The 15,446-nt window shown below is 36.5% G+C and overlaps 1 protein-coding gene across 12 annotated transcripts in view; it reads right to left on the reverse strand.

Moving 5' to 3' along the window:
* TMEM68 (transmembrane protein 68) overlaps positions 1-15,446 on the reverse strand; it is a 47,906-nt gene that overhangs the window by 8,770 nt on the left and 23,690 nt on the right. For 9 of the 12 annotated variants that reach the window (XM_008255536.5, XM_017341309.4, XM_070076617.2 and 6 more), the window contains 3 exons: positions 11,474-11,641; positions 6,701-6,894; positions 2,070-2,130 (listed from right to left, as the gene is read on the reverse strand). In XM_008255536.5, the coding sequence (XP_008253758.2) occupies positions 2,070-2,130; positions 6,701-6,894; positions 11,474-11,641 (423 nt within the window). Of the gene's footprint in view, positions 1-2,069; positions 2,131-4,999; positions 5,178-6,700; positions 6,895-11,473; positions 11,642-15,446 lie in introns of those variants that run through there. The other 3 variants (XM_089335256.1, XM_089335257.1, XM_089335255.1) reach the window with 2 other exon arrangements.

The raw sequence follows: 15,446 nt of genomic DNA on the forward strand, positions 1-15,446 counted from the left end.
TACAAAAAAATAGTAAAGACTGCATCTCAAATCTAGAAGCTAAAAGCCTAGAGGCTCACAACTAAGTGACTTATACAAATAAAAGAAGAAAAAAGATGGAAACATAAAATAAATTTATGTAAACTAAGACTATAGTGCAGCAAAAACTAAGTAGACTGAAACATTACTATAAATTAGGGAAAACAAAATTAATATATCAAGCCAAAGAATTACTAACACTAAATGACAAGCCTGAAATTTAGCAAAATTAAATTTAAAAAGCAGTAATAACATAAAATAAACTGATGGATTACATTTAAAACCAAAAAAAAAAAATCATCACAAAAGGAATCCAAAAAAGGCAAGCCACATGGAATGCACAGTCATGGATTATCCAGAATGTTGAAAATACTTTTTACTTAGGGAAACAGAGAATACATCTTAAGATCCAAAGTAACAGTCAAAAAAAAAATCACTAGACATTAATTTTTCTTTTATTTGAAAGGCAGAGAGCCACAGTAAGACAAAGAGATTTTCCAACTTCTAGTTCATTCCACAAATGCCAAGAACAACCAGGGTTGGGCCATGCCAAAGCCAGGAGCCTAAAACTCATTCTGGGTCTCCCCCATTGGTGTCAAGGATCTGAGTACCTGAGCCTACACTACTGCCTCCTGTAGCACATTAGAAAAAGCTGGAACCAGAAGCAAAGGCAGACTCAAACTTCAACATGGAATGTGGGCAAACAAAGTGATATTTTCACCACTGTGCCAAATATCTATCTCACATGCTAACTTTTGATATATTCAGCTTTGAAGTTTTAAAAATATTAAGTAGTCAAAATAATTTTTAAAACAATTATAATTAAAAAACACAATTTCTGGAATAATTTCTAGTTTGCCACTTAAATTTTAAAGAAATAAGCTGAGGGAAAATTTTGAATAATTCTACAAAAATGTTAAGTATCACATCAATCTCTTTAAATTTAAACAAAGAAAAAACTAAGTCTAAAAAAATATAATGAAATATCAACAAAATACCAATGTTACACATAAAAAGCAGTAGCAACAGTTTAAAATGCTTCCAAGGGAGACTTAAATGTGGAACTAACAATAGTGCTAGGGATATAAAATAAAATCCATCAAATATACAAACTATCAAGAACAAAAACAAACACCACAAATTTCAAAGTACAAAGAAAAAGCATTTCTAATTGTTATCATTCTTATAAATAGATTAAAAGTTTACTTTCAATTAATAAAGATAGGTAAAAAGACTTTTCAATATGATGTGTTAAGCTTCAGAATTTTTTTTAAAAGTACAAAAATAAGCCGGCGCCGTGGCTCAATAGGCTAATCCTCCACCTTGCGGCGCCGGCACACCGGGTTCTAGTCCCGGTTGGGGCGCCGGATTCTGTCCCGGTTGCCCCTCTTCCAGGCCAGCTCTCTGCTATGGCCAGGGAGTGCAGTGGAGGATGGCCCAGGTGCTTGGGCCCTGCACCCCATGGGAGACCAGGAAAAGCACCTGGCTCCTGGCTCCTGCCAGGATCAGCGCGGTGCGCCGGCTGCAGCGGCGGCCATTGGAGGGTGAACCAGCGGCAAAAGGAAGACCTTTCTCTCTCTGTCTCTCTCTCACTGTCCACTCTGCCTGTCAAAAAAAAAAAAAAAAAAAAAAAAAAAAAGTACAAAAATAAGCTAAAGCAAATGATACCTCCTTATATAATTGTAGTTCAATAATCTTTTTCAGCCATTTTTAAAGTTATAAGTTCTTCAGGGTTGAGTTCAAAAGACAGTCTGGGTAGTACGTAAATTTGCTCTAAATCTCAGCAATATGGTTTAAAACAATAGACAAATCACTTTGAAATTTTAAAAGTCCACTACAAATAAACTTCAGTATGTATATGATACTCATAACAATAATAATTCTAATAATTGCCACTACTTAGACCCAGGTACTTAGACTTTAAATGAAAAACATGTGAGTACTATATGCATTTTCTAAAGTTAATAATTCAGTAGGATTCTTTGTAGGATTCAAAAGCCCCAATATTTTAAATATCACAGTAATTTAAAACCATACAAATGAGAACTTACTTGTTCCTCCAAGTGATCTAAATCCTTCTCGTATATTTTGTGTAAACATAGGAATAATGGGCTAAAGAAAAGAATTTGAATTAAAAAGTAAATAAATTAAGCCATTCAATGTCTCCACTGAGTCACTAATATAAATTTTTGAGGGTCCCTTTGAGATTATGAAATAATAAAAAGAAAGGCATATGTGGCTAATGTGATTTATCAGACTAAATTCAACTTCATCATTTGCAAAAATACAAATTGGAAACACTACCCTCCAGTGGTAATATGTAATATTTCATTAACCAACCTTGCTAATAATCAACATAAAGCCTTGAAATTCAAAATAGCAATTATAGTAATCATTAATTTCATTAACATGAATGTGGTAGGTTAAATTGATTTTAAAGGGCTACTGGATAATATACTCAATGAAAAAAATTACAAGATAGAAATTCTCAATAAGGGGAATTAATATAAATTTAACAATAGATTTTGGCAAGATGGTGTCTTAGAATTAGTGAAAATACCATTTTTGGTGAGCCTATTATAAAATGTTCAACAGCAATGAAAAGCAAGTGTAAAACTCACTGACCCCTCCCCTGAAAAGGAAAAGCATACTATAAAGAACTACCCATATTATTTTAAAAGAGTCCTGCTCTCAAATTCATGATTATTTTTATTGTTCCACACGTATCAATGATTATGTATGTTTTAAACAGTGGGCACCTTAGTTAAATGCCATAAGGTAGTATCAAAGTATCAAAGTTATAGCAATGTGAATAGCGAAGTACATAAAAAACTGAAAAAAGCATTTTAAAATATACTGAATCAAATATGTTAGAATAGATGACATGTGTGCATGTGTGGTTAGGATCACATTGCTTACAGGCAACGATCAGTATACACCTAACACAGATCAACCCACCTTATAAGCAGGGTTTGAGATCCTTAAATAAGGTTATATTTTATAAAGCCATTCCTATTTAGCATTGGAAAGCAATATGGTGGACTGAAGGAAGTGGCTACATGCATACCCTTCTTTATAAAAGTATTATTTCACATATAACTAAGTGCCCACTTATTTATTTTCTCCTTTTCCAGACGGGAGACACCTAATGTCTGGCAGGAGCATCATTTTCTTCACTGCCATATCCATGAATACCTGGAATACAGCTGGTGCTGAAATAAAGTATGATGGATGGATTAAGGAACGAAAAAACAAAGCAAAGGATGATGCTAATAAATTAATTTGCATTCTCTAAATGCAAAAGTTGGAAATAGGCAGCAACAACCTCAAAACCAGTTAGGAAAAAGAGAGAATCAGATAAAGAAAAGCAGTCAGGTGAAGAATTTAAATTCTGATGGAATTAATTCACAAAGCTAATACATAAGATAAAGTGCCCTGAATTCTTTAAAAATTTCAAATTAGGATCTAGGAAAATTAGGTTTCTAGGAAACCACCACTATTTTGTGAAATAAAATGATGACGTAAGTCCTAATGTTTTAAATAGTTATAAAATGTCTTTGGAGTTGAAAACCTGGAACACCCAAGAAGGAAAAGACAGTTCACCTGAGTATGTACTGCAGTGTGCCTCCTCTCATCAGTATAGCTGGACTGATTTCTACCAACTGGCATGATTCCAGGAGTCCATATTTAAATATACACTGTATTATAAAGACTACATGTATTTAGGTTAAACATCATTCCTTAAGTAGCTAACTCTTTGGAGCCTGGATATTTCCAGAACCTACTAAATAGGAAAAAGTTGACCCAAGTAGGCTCAGTACTCTAGGTTATTGTCTGGGCATATGGTTTCTACCAAGCTTGCATCCTTAAATTACAAGCATTTTCTTATCACAAGTTGATCTGCTAGTGTAATTATTATTTCTCTACTTGTACACACTTAGTACACAAGGTAACACATAAGTAACCTAGAATTAGTACACAAGGTAACACGTAAGTAACCTAGAATTCAATTCTGTTTACATATACACGTGTCTGTGTGATATATGTGCACACATGTGTGCAAGACAGAGAGAGGATGTGCAGTTTTTAAAACTGTTTTTGGGAAATCAGTTTAACATGGTTTTCAGGTCCTACCTCTGCTACAAAAATGTGGGAAGATACAAAAATGTTCAAGATACTTACCATGTCTAAGCCTTACTTCCTGTCTGTATACAATTGAGATAAATAATAATTATCCTCATATCAAAGGACTTTATAGATTAAATGAAATACTATAAATAATTTTATTGAAACAAAACGTTATTGACTTTTACATCTAGTATTTATTTTCTAATTAGGTTAATGTACTAACTTTTGTTCTAATTTATTTAGATATGAAATCTTAGCAAAGTCATAATTCTTAGGAATTCACAAAAAAAAAGTAATTTATATCAAATGTCTGTCACTTTCACAAAGGGGCCTTAAATATTTTCTACCAATATTTTGTGAACTTTCAGTGACAATCCAGCTCCTCCCCCCCTTAAATTGTTACTATACCACAATTGAAATGCAGTTAATCCTACAACAATTTGCTCATAGTTTATGATAATTTTCTAAGACCTATTAAGAGATTTTCCTAGACAGGATACTCATGCCAACTACAACTGCATACATACACTACTCAAAGAGTTGCCTTGCAAACCTGGAAGGCCCCTTCAATCTTGGATGCCAGCAGACTCACTGTGAAATGTAGTCAGGGATGGCAACAGCCCAGTTGCCCGAGTCCTGAACTGTGTGCTCTGCTCTGCTGCTGCCTTGCTGTGTGACCAGATCCCTTCCAGCCCTCCATCTCTCTGTGCCTGAGTCTCCTCATCTGTAACATTGGAATAATTACATATGTCACCTCCTTGTTGTATGGGAGTGCAAGATTAAGCCTTCGAAAACACTACAACATGTTGGGCTGGCACAATATTTATTAAATTTATGCTATTTTTAAAATCCGTGGCACTGAAGATTTTAGCTTGTAAGAAGCTATACCCTAAATCGTCTGAAGTTTCATATAAAAACCTTAATTAAGTTACCTAGAAAATCTTTCAATAATAGGAAAAAGAGTCCTTTTCTGTATATCATTTCTTCCTTTCAGGCCTTCTTTGAAGCAATATGCTGCTTAAAACTGTAAACTTAAGGATGACAAATTAGAATCCCATGTGATTTCAAACCTCTTTTGTCATCTTTATCTTGAACTTTTAAAGAAATAATTATTTCAAAATTTAAACTTCAAAATTGAACCATCTTCATTGGGTTTTTAGCTTTTATCACTGCTGTAACAATACATTCAATATACTTAATATTTGTTCATCTCCATATATGCTTTGGTATTCTGTTACTCACATACTCATAAGTGTTTCTATATAAGTGGTTAAGACTTTTTAGAAAGTAACTGAAACTTGTTATAAAATAATTTTCTATGTCACTATTAACATAAATTAAATTCCAAAGGCTCCTTTTCACTATTGTTTAATATTTTATGTTTTAAAAAAAGTCAGTTCGATCAATACTTAAATCCTACTCAATGCTGGTCATTATAGCAGAAATTTGGAATGAAACTGAAAGGCTTATCTGAAAGCAACTTATAATCTACTATAGGATAGTACTGTCTAATTTTTTAATGTTACTATAAAACAGCTGCACAAGTACATTAACTTGTATTAAGGTCATATCATTAAGGCCACTATAGCAACCATTTTTTAAATACTACTGGTTAAAACAAATCTAACCATAATCTTTCCCTTTTAGTCAACAACAGTCTAGAATGGCAATATGGGCAGTCAAGCTAAAGGTAAAGACAGGTCTCCAAGTGGCAGAAGTGGGTACGTAAAAAAACTTGAAGTATTAAAGTTACTTTTTAATTGGCCTGGGGAAAAAATCCTTTCAAAGGTACTAAGAGTTCTTCTTTTGACAATTTAACATGAAAATTAACAGAAAACTAAGAAGAAACTTTCGATAAATAACAGTTAAGTGTTTCATAAGACAAAGTAAAACATGGAGGCCAAAGCATTGAGAAATACTTTCCACAACAAAAGAACAAATGACATTCTCTTTCTAAATCTACTAAACGGAATAATTACAGTGAATCTCAGAGGATCTGTCAATTTTTCTGACAAAATTCATTTGTTTGTGAAGTCTTAAAAATACCTAAATTACACCAGTGTCTATTTACCTTAATTTCTACTAGTAGATAGCTAATCACATTTGCTGGTAAAAATGAGATAAATCCTAAATTATTTGATTCTTACTGTTATAAAAGCTGATCATATTAAAAAAAACTAAAGTGAAATCAAAACCACCACTGAAATATGACAACTTGATTATAACAAAGGGTTAAAATACACAAAATTGTATTGATTGCATTTATGTAAAAAGTAGAGCTGAAAGAATACTTAGTTATTTATACAAAATTACAAATTTGGTGAAAAGAAACTGGAGTTTGAAATGCAAATAAAATTCTGCTGGATATTTGACAAATTTCCAGATTATTTTTTAAGGTGTATCTTCTCATGCACAAGAACATTTCCCTATGGATAGTATTTTAAAAGTATTACAATGAAAGTATCTAAGTTCCTATATACTTTGGCTCATTATTTAAGCATTTATTTTAAATTTAACTAAACTTTATGTTAATAATTAATTTTATATAACTCACCACTTTTGCATCAATTGCAACCTGAGCGAAGCCTTTACGATTACCCCATACAATGTTGTAGGTTTCATCACTAATTAAGGCTTCTCGAACTCCACCTGGTGAAATAGCTAACAGGTGACCACTCCTCAGAATTTCAACACATTTTTCTCTTGGTCCGTGTAGAGCACAAAATACATCAAGTAACAAACTAAATCCTGTGGGAAAAAAATGTAAGCACAAACACATATTTAAATTCTGCTGGTGTAATTCTTCAAGAATAAAAATTCTCACAACCTGCAAAATTAATTATCTACACTTAAAACAGTAAACTTTTTATTTTTAAAAATCAACAAAAACTCTAAAAACATAAGACTGATATGACCTGAGAAATAACAGTTGCACCTTACTGAATATCTATAATTAACCACTTCACTGATCATCAATGCTCTGGCTGATTTACATATTCACACTCTTAATTGGAATTCACAACAACTTTGGAAACCAGGGATTCTACTCCCCATTTTACATGTGAGCAGCTTGCTCAAAGTCATACACCTAAAAGAAGTGGCAGGGCAGAGCCTCCTGTACACATCTGTCTAGTCCAAACCTCCTTCTACTACACGTCATGGCCAAAAGTTATCTACTATAATTATTAGAATCAAGAGAAATGACACTCCGGCAGTAATCACTAGGCTAATCTTTTATTAACCCTGTAAGAATCACGTGAGAACTGAATATGATTAGGCCTATCAAGATGGCAAGATCACAATCAAATCTATTAAAATTAGGGGCCGCTGTTGTGGTATAGCAGGTAAAGCCGTTACCTGCGAGGCCGGTATCCCATGTGTGTATGGGTTTGTGTCCCAGCTGATCCGCTTCTAATCCAGCTCCCTGCTAATGCACCTGGGAAAGCAGCAGAGGCTGCCTTAAGTGCCTGGACTCTGGTACCCACGTGGGAGATCCAGAAGAAGCTCCTGACTCCCAGCTTCAGCCTGGCCCAGCCCTGACAATGGCAGCCATTTGGGGAATAAACTAGCAAATGGAAGACATTTCTCTGTCTCTTTCTCTCTCTGTGTAACTCTGACTTTCTAATAAATAAATAAATAAATATTTTTTAAATCTATTAAAATTAAAAATTGGACTCTACAATTTTTGAAAATCAACAGTAATATCAGACATCATAAAGAGCTTTTAATAAAGTAGCGGTGTCTGACTCAAGAGCAGTTAGTTCTTGTATGGGCATCAGGCACAGAGGTAAAATGTCACCACGGCTGCCCACCTCCTATATCAGAGTGCCTAGGTTCAAGTCCCAGCTCCACTTCCAATTCCAGTTTCTTCCTGTGTACCCTGAGAGGCAACATTCTTGGTTCACATACATGGGCCCCTGCCTTCCCTGTGCGAGACCCATATTAAGTTCAGGCTGCTTCTGGGCCTGAACCAACATCTCCACTGTTGTGAGCATTTGGGCAGAAAACTCTTTGTCCCTCTGTGTGTCTTTAATTTTAATTTTAAAATAAAATTAAAAAATGGAGTAAAAGAAAAAAAAAAAAGAATGACTAGTTCTAAGGTTTACAGCTTTCTATGGATAAAAGAAATAATCCTGTCAGTAACTATGCTAGAACTTCAGGGGCTGATGTTAATACACATTATTCCTTGAAACTGGGAAATAAAGGGATGGGTGCTAAAACCTGTGCAGACTAACTAAACTTCTCTTTGGCTTAAGGACCTGAAGAAAGAGTATAAATATCATAAAGACTGAAATAAAGGGCCGGCACTGTGGCATAGCAGGTTAAGCCACTGTCTGCAGTGCCAGCATCCCATATGGGCACCAGTTCAAGTCCAAGCTGCTCCACTTGCAATCCAGCTCTCTGCTAATGTACCTGGAAGAGCAGCAGAAGATGTACCAAGTGCCTGGGGCCCTGCATCTACATGGGAAACACAGAAGCTCCGGGCTCCTGGCTTCAACAATGCTCAGCCCTGGCCGATGCAGCAATTTGAAGAGTGAACTAGCAGACAGAAGACCTCACTCTCTAACTCTGGCTTTCAAATAAAGAAATAAGTATTTTTTTAAAATGTTTTAAATTAATATAAAGACTGAAATAATTTTCACCTTATACATTAAAAGGTCACTGATTTAATCAGATGCATTCTTACAATGGATGAATGAACAGGTGAAATTTCATAAATTATGAGATAAAACATAAAATCTTCGGGGCTAGCACTAAGGTGTAGCAGGTAAAGCCACCACCTGCAGTGCTGGCATCCCATATGGGCACCGGTTCAAGTCCCAGATGCTCCTCTTCCAATCTAGCTTTCTGCTCTGGCCTGGGAAAGCAGTGGAAGATGGCCCAAGCCCTTGGGCCCCTGCACGCACATGGGAGACCTGGAAGAAGCACTGGCTCCTGGCTTCGGATTGGCACAGCTCTGGCTATTGTGGCCAATTTGGGAGTGAACCAGAGGACGGAAGACTCTCTCTCACTCTCTGCCACTCCTTCTCTCTCTGTGTAACTCCGACTTTCAAATAAATAAATAAATAAATCTTAAAAAAAAATCTATTACAATAAGAATTGTAATGATTTTATAACTTCAGAAATTGATGAAGGACTTCCAGTAAATCAATGTCAAAATATTAAAAGGATTATAAAAGGGAAAAATTTTTGTAAAAGACAAATGCTAGAACTATTACCTTTTACTATTTATATTAAGGGAAAAATAGAATTTAATTTACCATAAAAGAAAATTAGTTAAATAAATATTTTAGTCATACATTAAGACTATTTCTTATAAAACATGGTAAAATGTTAAATGATAACATTAAATTGTAAAAGAACATACACAAGGGACCAGCGCTATGACACAGCAGGTTAAAGCCACAACCTGCAGGGCTGGCATCCCAGATGGGCTCCAGTTCAAATCCCAGCTGCTCTATTTCTAATCCAGCTCCTTACTAATGTGCCTGGGAAGGCAGCAGAAGAAGCAGATGGAAGACTTCTCTCTTTGTCTCTCCCCCTCTCTATCTCTGCCTTTCAAATAAATTTTTAAAAGTTTTTTTTTTAAAAAGTAATATATACAACAAATTGAATAATGTGTGAAAACATCTAAATTAAAAACTAGATAAAGTAAACTAAAATAACATTCTGTAAGTTAGGATGGTAATGGTATAATGATGTTCTTTCATTTTCTAGTTTCTAAAATAAAGATATTAGTTTTTAAAGGAAAATTTCATAGAAAATGTAATTTATACACACACAAAGTACAAATGGCTTTTTAGTGTCACTAGGATAGGCAAACCATTAACCTTGTTTATGAAAACTTAGTTTGTGTTCGTGTGGTTGATGTGTCAGCTTTGCTTTTATTATTACAAAGAAAACACAAACAACTTTCATGGCTTCTTTTTAGTGACTTAGTGACAGAAGAAAATAAGATTAAATCTCAATGAGTTTATTCAGGAATGATTTTTCAAAAACTCCATTATATTTAAAACTACTCAGTTAATTAAACATTTTTTAAAGGTACAAAGCCTTTATGAACAGATTAAGAAGGATATAGTTCTCAATCTGAGTTACTAATCTACCAGGCAGGTTGTATATGTAAAAACATAATGTATATACTCTTCAGAGTAGTATGATAATAATATATATTTTTAAAACTTTTATTTTATGGCCGGCGCCGTGCCTCATTAGGCTAATCCTCTGCCTTGCAGCACCGGCACACCCGGTTCTAGTCCCGGTTGGAGCGCCAGATTCTGTCCCGGTTGCCCCTCTTCCAGGCCAGCTCTCTGCTGTGGCCCAGGAGTGCAGTGGAGGATGGCCCAAGTGCTTGGGCCCTGCACCCCATGGGAGACCAGGATAAGTACCTGGCTCCTGCCATCGGATCAGCGTGGTGCGCCGGCTGCAGTGCGCCGGCCACGGCGGCCATTGGAGGGTGAACCAACGGCAAAGGAAGACCTTTCTCTCTGTCTCTCTCTCTCTCTCACTGTCCACTCTGCCTGTCAGAAAAAAAAAAAAAAAACACACACACACACACAAAAAAGACTTTTATTTGATTTGGAGAGATTTGGAGAGATTTGGAGAGACAAAGAAAAAGAGGTCCTATCTTCTGGTTCACTCCCCAAATGTCTGCAATGGGCCAGGACTGGGCCAGCACCAAATCTGGTAGCTGGGAATGCAATACAGCAATGACTCAATTAGTTGAGCCATCACCACTACCACTACCATTACCACTTGCATTAGCAGGAAGCTGGAATCAGCAGTCAGAGATGAATACCAAATTCAGGCACACTCAATATGAGATGTGGGCATTATAACTGCTAAGCTAAATGCCCAGTCCTATATTATATTATTTGAAGACAAAATATATCCAAATATTTTTTACTAATTTTTACCTACTAATCACCTGCCAATTAACAAATTCTAATCACAAAATAAAATTAAAAATCAATACCTCATAGAAAAGTTCATCATCTGAAAAAGCAATCACCTACAGCAAAATACAAATTTTTGGCAGAAACTACATCATATTTTTCAAAAGTTAAAGTTCAATATTTGTCTTGGAAAAATAACAACTAATTACCTGTTAAAAAAATTTGGTAACATTTCTGTCCAAAATGTTTTCAGTTTTAGATATACTGCTTATATAGGATAATTAGGTTTTCCCATATTAAGAGTTCTAAATGTATTGCCTTAAAAAGTCAAAAAGCTTTGCCAAGTGATACTGAAGAGATAAAAATAAAAAACACCATGTATTTGCATTAATCTTAATATTTTTGTATCATTATGCACAATGAAAGTTTACCTGGAATTTTAAAGACAAAGTGATCAGCTACTACTCGGCAAGTTCTGCCTTTGTGGATAAAAATTTTAGCCATGAAATAGTAAAAATCTATGGGAATAGCTCCATGATAAAATATTATAAGAGCTGGTCCTTCTTCTGGTACTTTTTCCATCCCATGAACTTCATAACCTGTTTGAAAGACAGAACACAGACACTTAAAATATGTTTATTAGCTTATTTGTACTAAAGAATGATCAGTAACTTTGGAAGCTCAGTCACCAAAGTGCATGAGCCTTCCTGGTTCTCTTCTCTCCTTTCTTTTCCCTTCCCCTTCTGTCTTGAACAAATCAGTGCTAAAGTCATTAGGTGGGCATAACTGAAGTAAGCAATCATGCAGAGAGGTGGCCTGGAGAGCAGTCATGAGAGAATCCAAGCAGGAAGAGCCTCACCCTGGGTGTTGTGGCTGAGTAGGAGTGGGGGAGCCACGGGTGAATCAAACATTTTGATGAGAGCCTGAATGAAATGCGGGGTTGGAGGGATTTGTTAAACACGGCAGCAGCCAGCACAAGGTGTCAAGTGTCTGAATGGAGTGAGCAAGTGTCTATGTGGGAGAAGCGGCCTGGTGTACGGCATCACAGCCTGAGCAGGTGAGGAGGGCACCATGCACAGGTCTGGCCTGTGCTGGGTATCAGAGCCCAAGCAGAGTGAAAAGCATCCATGAGTGGAAGGGAATGGTGGCAATGATGGGAGGCTGGTTACAAGGAGCACTGACCAAGTGAGCCTACACACTAAATGTGAGCCAGTTTTCTTACTGGTAGAGGTTATAAATGTAGAAAAGGAGCAAAATAAAATAAACTCTGCAGTCATAAGATAGCATCACTCCCTCCCTAACAATGAAAGAAAGCAAAATAGTCAACAAAAGCCTAAGTTTTCTTGAACATATCAGAGAGCTGAGGTTACCAGACTCACAGAACCTTTACAATTAAAAAAAGAGTTACAACCTAACATAAAATTATAACTTAGTATTATTTTTAGTTGTTAATCAAGGTCAATAGGAGTCATGCAACTCTGAAGCAGTAAACATTTTCTTGAACCCACTGGCTTCTTAGAAACTATGTGGACCGATCTATGAAAGCCTGATAGAGAATAGTTCCACAAGAACAAGCAGGTTATGAAAGGGGTAAGAAAATGAATTAAGAAAGGGTCAGGCCAGGAGGTATCAATTAAGCTACAATTTCCCTGAGATAACACAACCAAGGGTAAAATTTAAGTCTTTAATTCACTGATAAAATAGGAAAAAGTCTTTTTTTAAGATTTATTTATTTACTTGAAAGTCAGAGATACACAGAAAGAAGAGAGGCAGAGAAAGAGAGAGAGGGGTCTTCCATCTGCTGGTTCACTCCCCAGATGACCATAACGGCTGGAGCTGTGCCAATCCAAAGCTAGGAGCCAGGAGCTTCTTCCAGGTCTCCCACATGAGTGCAGGGGCCCAAGTACCTGAGCCATCTTCTACTGCTTTTCCAGGCCATATCAGAGAGCTAGATCAGAAGTGGAGCAGCTGAGACTCAAACCGGTGCTCATATGGGATGCCAGCACTGCAGGCGGTGGCGGCTTTACCCACTACACCACAGAGCCGGCCCCAGGAAAAATTCTTAACCGATGGCCCAATGCAAAATAGAACACCACTGAAACCCTTAGGAAGCAAGCATTTGGCCTACTGCTTAAGATGCTGGTTGTGAATACCTGTATCCCATGTGGTAGTACCTAGGTTCAAGTCCCAGCTCCACGCTAATCTGCACTCAAGGAGATAGCAGGTGATGGCTCAAGTACCTGGGTTCCTGCCACCTATGTGGGAGACCTGCATTGCATTCCCTGCTCCCAACTTTGGCCAGCATGGGCCACTGTAGGCAGTTGGGGAGTGAATCAGTAGATGGAAGTTCTCTGTCTCTCTGCCTCTCAAATAAAAAAAATATTCAAAAAATAAACTGTTATATACAAATGGATGACATAATAGTGAAGCAAACTTTTGTGGCACTCAGACATAAGATTTCAGCTTTATATATTTAAATATTTGGAAATCTCATTCTATTCACTAAGAATAAAAATGATGGAAAAGACTCTCTTACTGCATATGGGAAGGAACTGTGATCAAAGATTTGAAATGAACACTAAGAAAATCTCTCTTCTATAGCTAGGAGATCAGAGACTCATGCTGTCTTTTTCCCTCTCCCTTCCTGCCATTCAGTAAGTCCTATGCCAAGTCTCTGGAATCAGGAGCAAGGGTTTAAGCAAGAGAAATAAATAAGATGAAAAGGGTGTAGGTTTGGGGAGGGGATGATCTTTGGAGCTGCCCACTAGCATAACCCTAGGCTGGCTTCCTAGAGAGCCTCTTTTTCCTCTCTACATGACTATCAGTGCCAACATACTCCTCATAGCAATTCTGTGCTGCTGGTGGACTTTGGGGAATATAAAGGTTTAAATCAGGTCTAACATAAAAGGTTGAAGGTTTCCTATGCCTCAGAGGAAATCCCTGGGTATTAGATCACAATTCTGAGGACAGCTGTAGGAGTGCATGGCAGGTAACCTGTTCTCCCTTCCCGCTGTGCCTGTCAGGCACACCACCACAGACCAGGGAAAAAGCAAGTGTCCAGAGGCCAAGAGCAGAATTAAGCTCAAAGAAAGAGAAAGGGCAGAAAGGAAGGAAATTTTGACAGGCTGTAGTAGAGGAAAGGAACCTCCAGGAGTTACATTTTTTCACACAGAACAGCTATCCCCAAAACTCCTGTCACAAAGCCCAGATTATGGAAATCTGAATGAACCTTTTTTTTCCTTAAGTTTATCCTTGTTTGATTTGCTAAGAAATAAACATTCAAAATAATAAAAAGCTTCAACCTAAATTTTAGAGCAGGGAATTCATTTTAAAAGTAGTTAAATGTGATTTTAATACTAAAGGAACACTAAATACTTGGTAGTATCTCAGACTCAAGAGAATATCTTAAAATTAAATGTAATAGTATTTCAATATTTTGCATTGTTTCCACATTTTATAGTAGTTCTTTCCAATTATCTAATTCCAATTCATGTAATTCAATTCACTTTTGAGGTTGTCTGAGATTACCAAAAGAACCACTGTCCCTTCAGATAAATTTTCTAGAAGGTTCTCTCTGGATTACAGAATTATTTTTTTAAATTATGACATAGTTGAACTACTTATATAATACCAAATTACCTGGTCAAAATCACAAAAGTCCACTCAATCAATTATTGACAAAAATGAGAGTCTATCATGCTGCTACTAAACATTAAGCCCAAGTACTCTTTCACTGAGTCACTCTTAAAGCATAGCAATGACAATACCAATCCCTGCTCAGAAAGCATACTTTTAGTTCCCAGTTGCCCAGTGACATTAGATAACTTCACGTATCATATGAACTAACTGTGGCTCCCCGGATATACTTTCCTACTTTTGTACTTCCACTCACATGGTTGCTGTAATTAGATCCTCTTGTCCCATCTCTCACTCTTCGCAGTGAGAACCATATTGTTAACCCCTCTTCCCTCAAACTTTATACTCACTTGGCCACCAAGCTCTGTTCATTTTTCCTCCAAAGACTCTCCCCAGTTCATCACACTCTTCCTCTGTCCAACACCAGTACCCCTTTTGAGACTTCTCTATAATTTTAGGTATTTTTTCAAAATGAAGCCAAAAATCATAGTTATTGCAGAAAGAGACAGGAAGGGAGAAGGGAGAAAAAGAGGACAGGAAGAGAAAAGCTCGTTACCTTTCCCAAGGTCACCAAGCCAGTAAGGTAGGAGAGCCTGGCTTAACCTTAACTAGATGAAGTCCTTCACTGCATGAAGGACAGAAGAGGTGAAATGAACCTGCTACTCAACTGAACAGAGATGTTATCATGATATCTCAATCTAACTTGCCCAGAAAAAATTGCTATGTATAACCTATAGGACCATTTAATGAACACAACATGTCTATTTC

Source organism: Oryctolagus cuniculus, chromosome 6 (assembly GCF_051225735.1).
Source record: "Oryctolagus cuniculus isolate XC-2025 breed Fujian yellow rabbit chromosome 6, ASM5122573v1, whole genome shotgun sequence".
In the NCBI taxonomy this organism is placed as follows: domain Eukaryota; kingdom Metazoa; phylum Chordata; class Mammalia; order Lagomorpha; family Leporidae; genus Oryctolagus; species Oryctolagus cuniculus.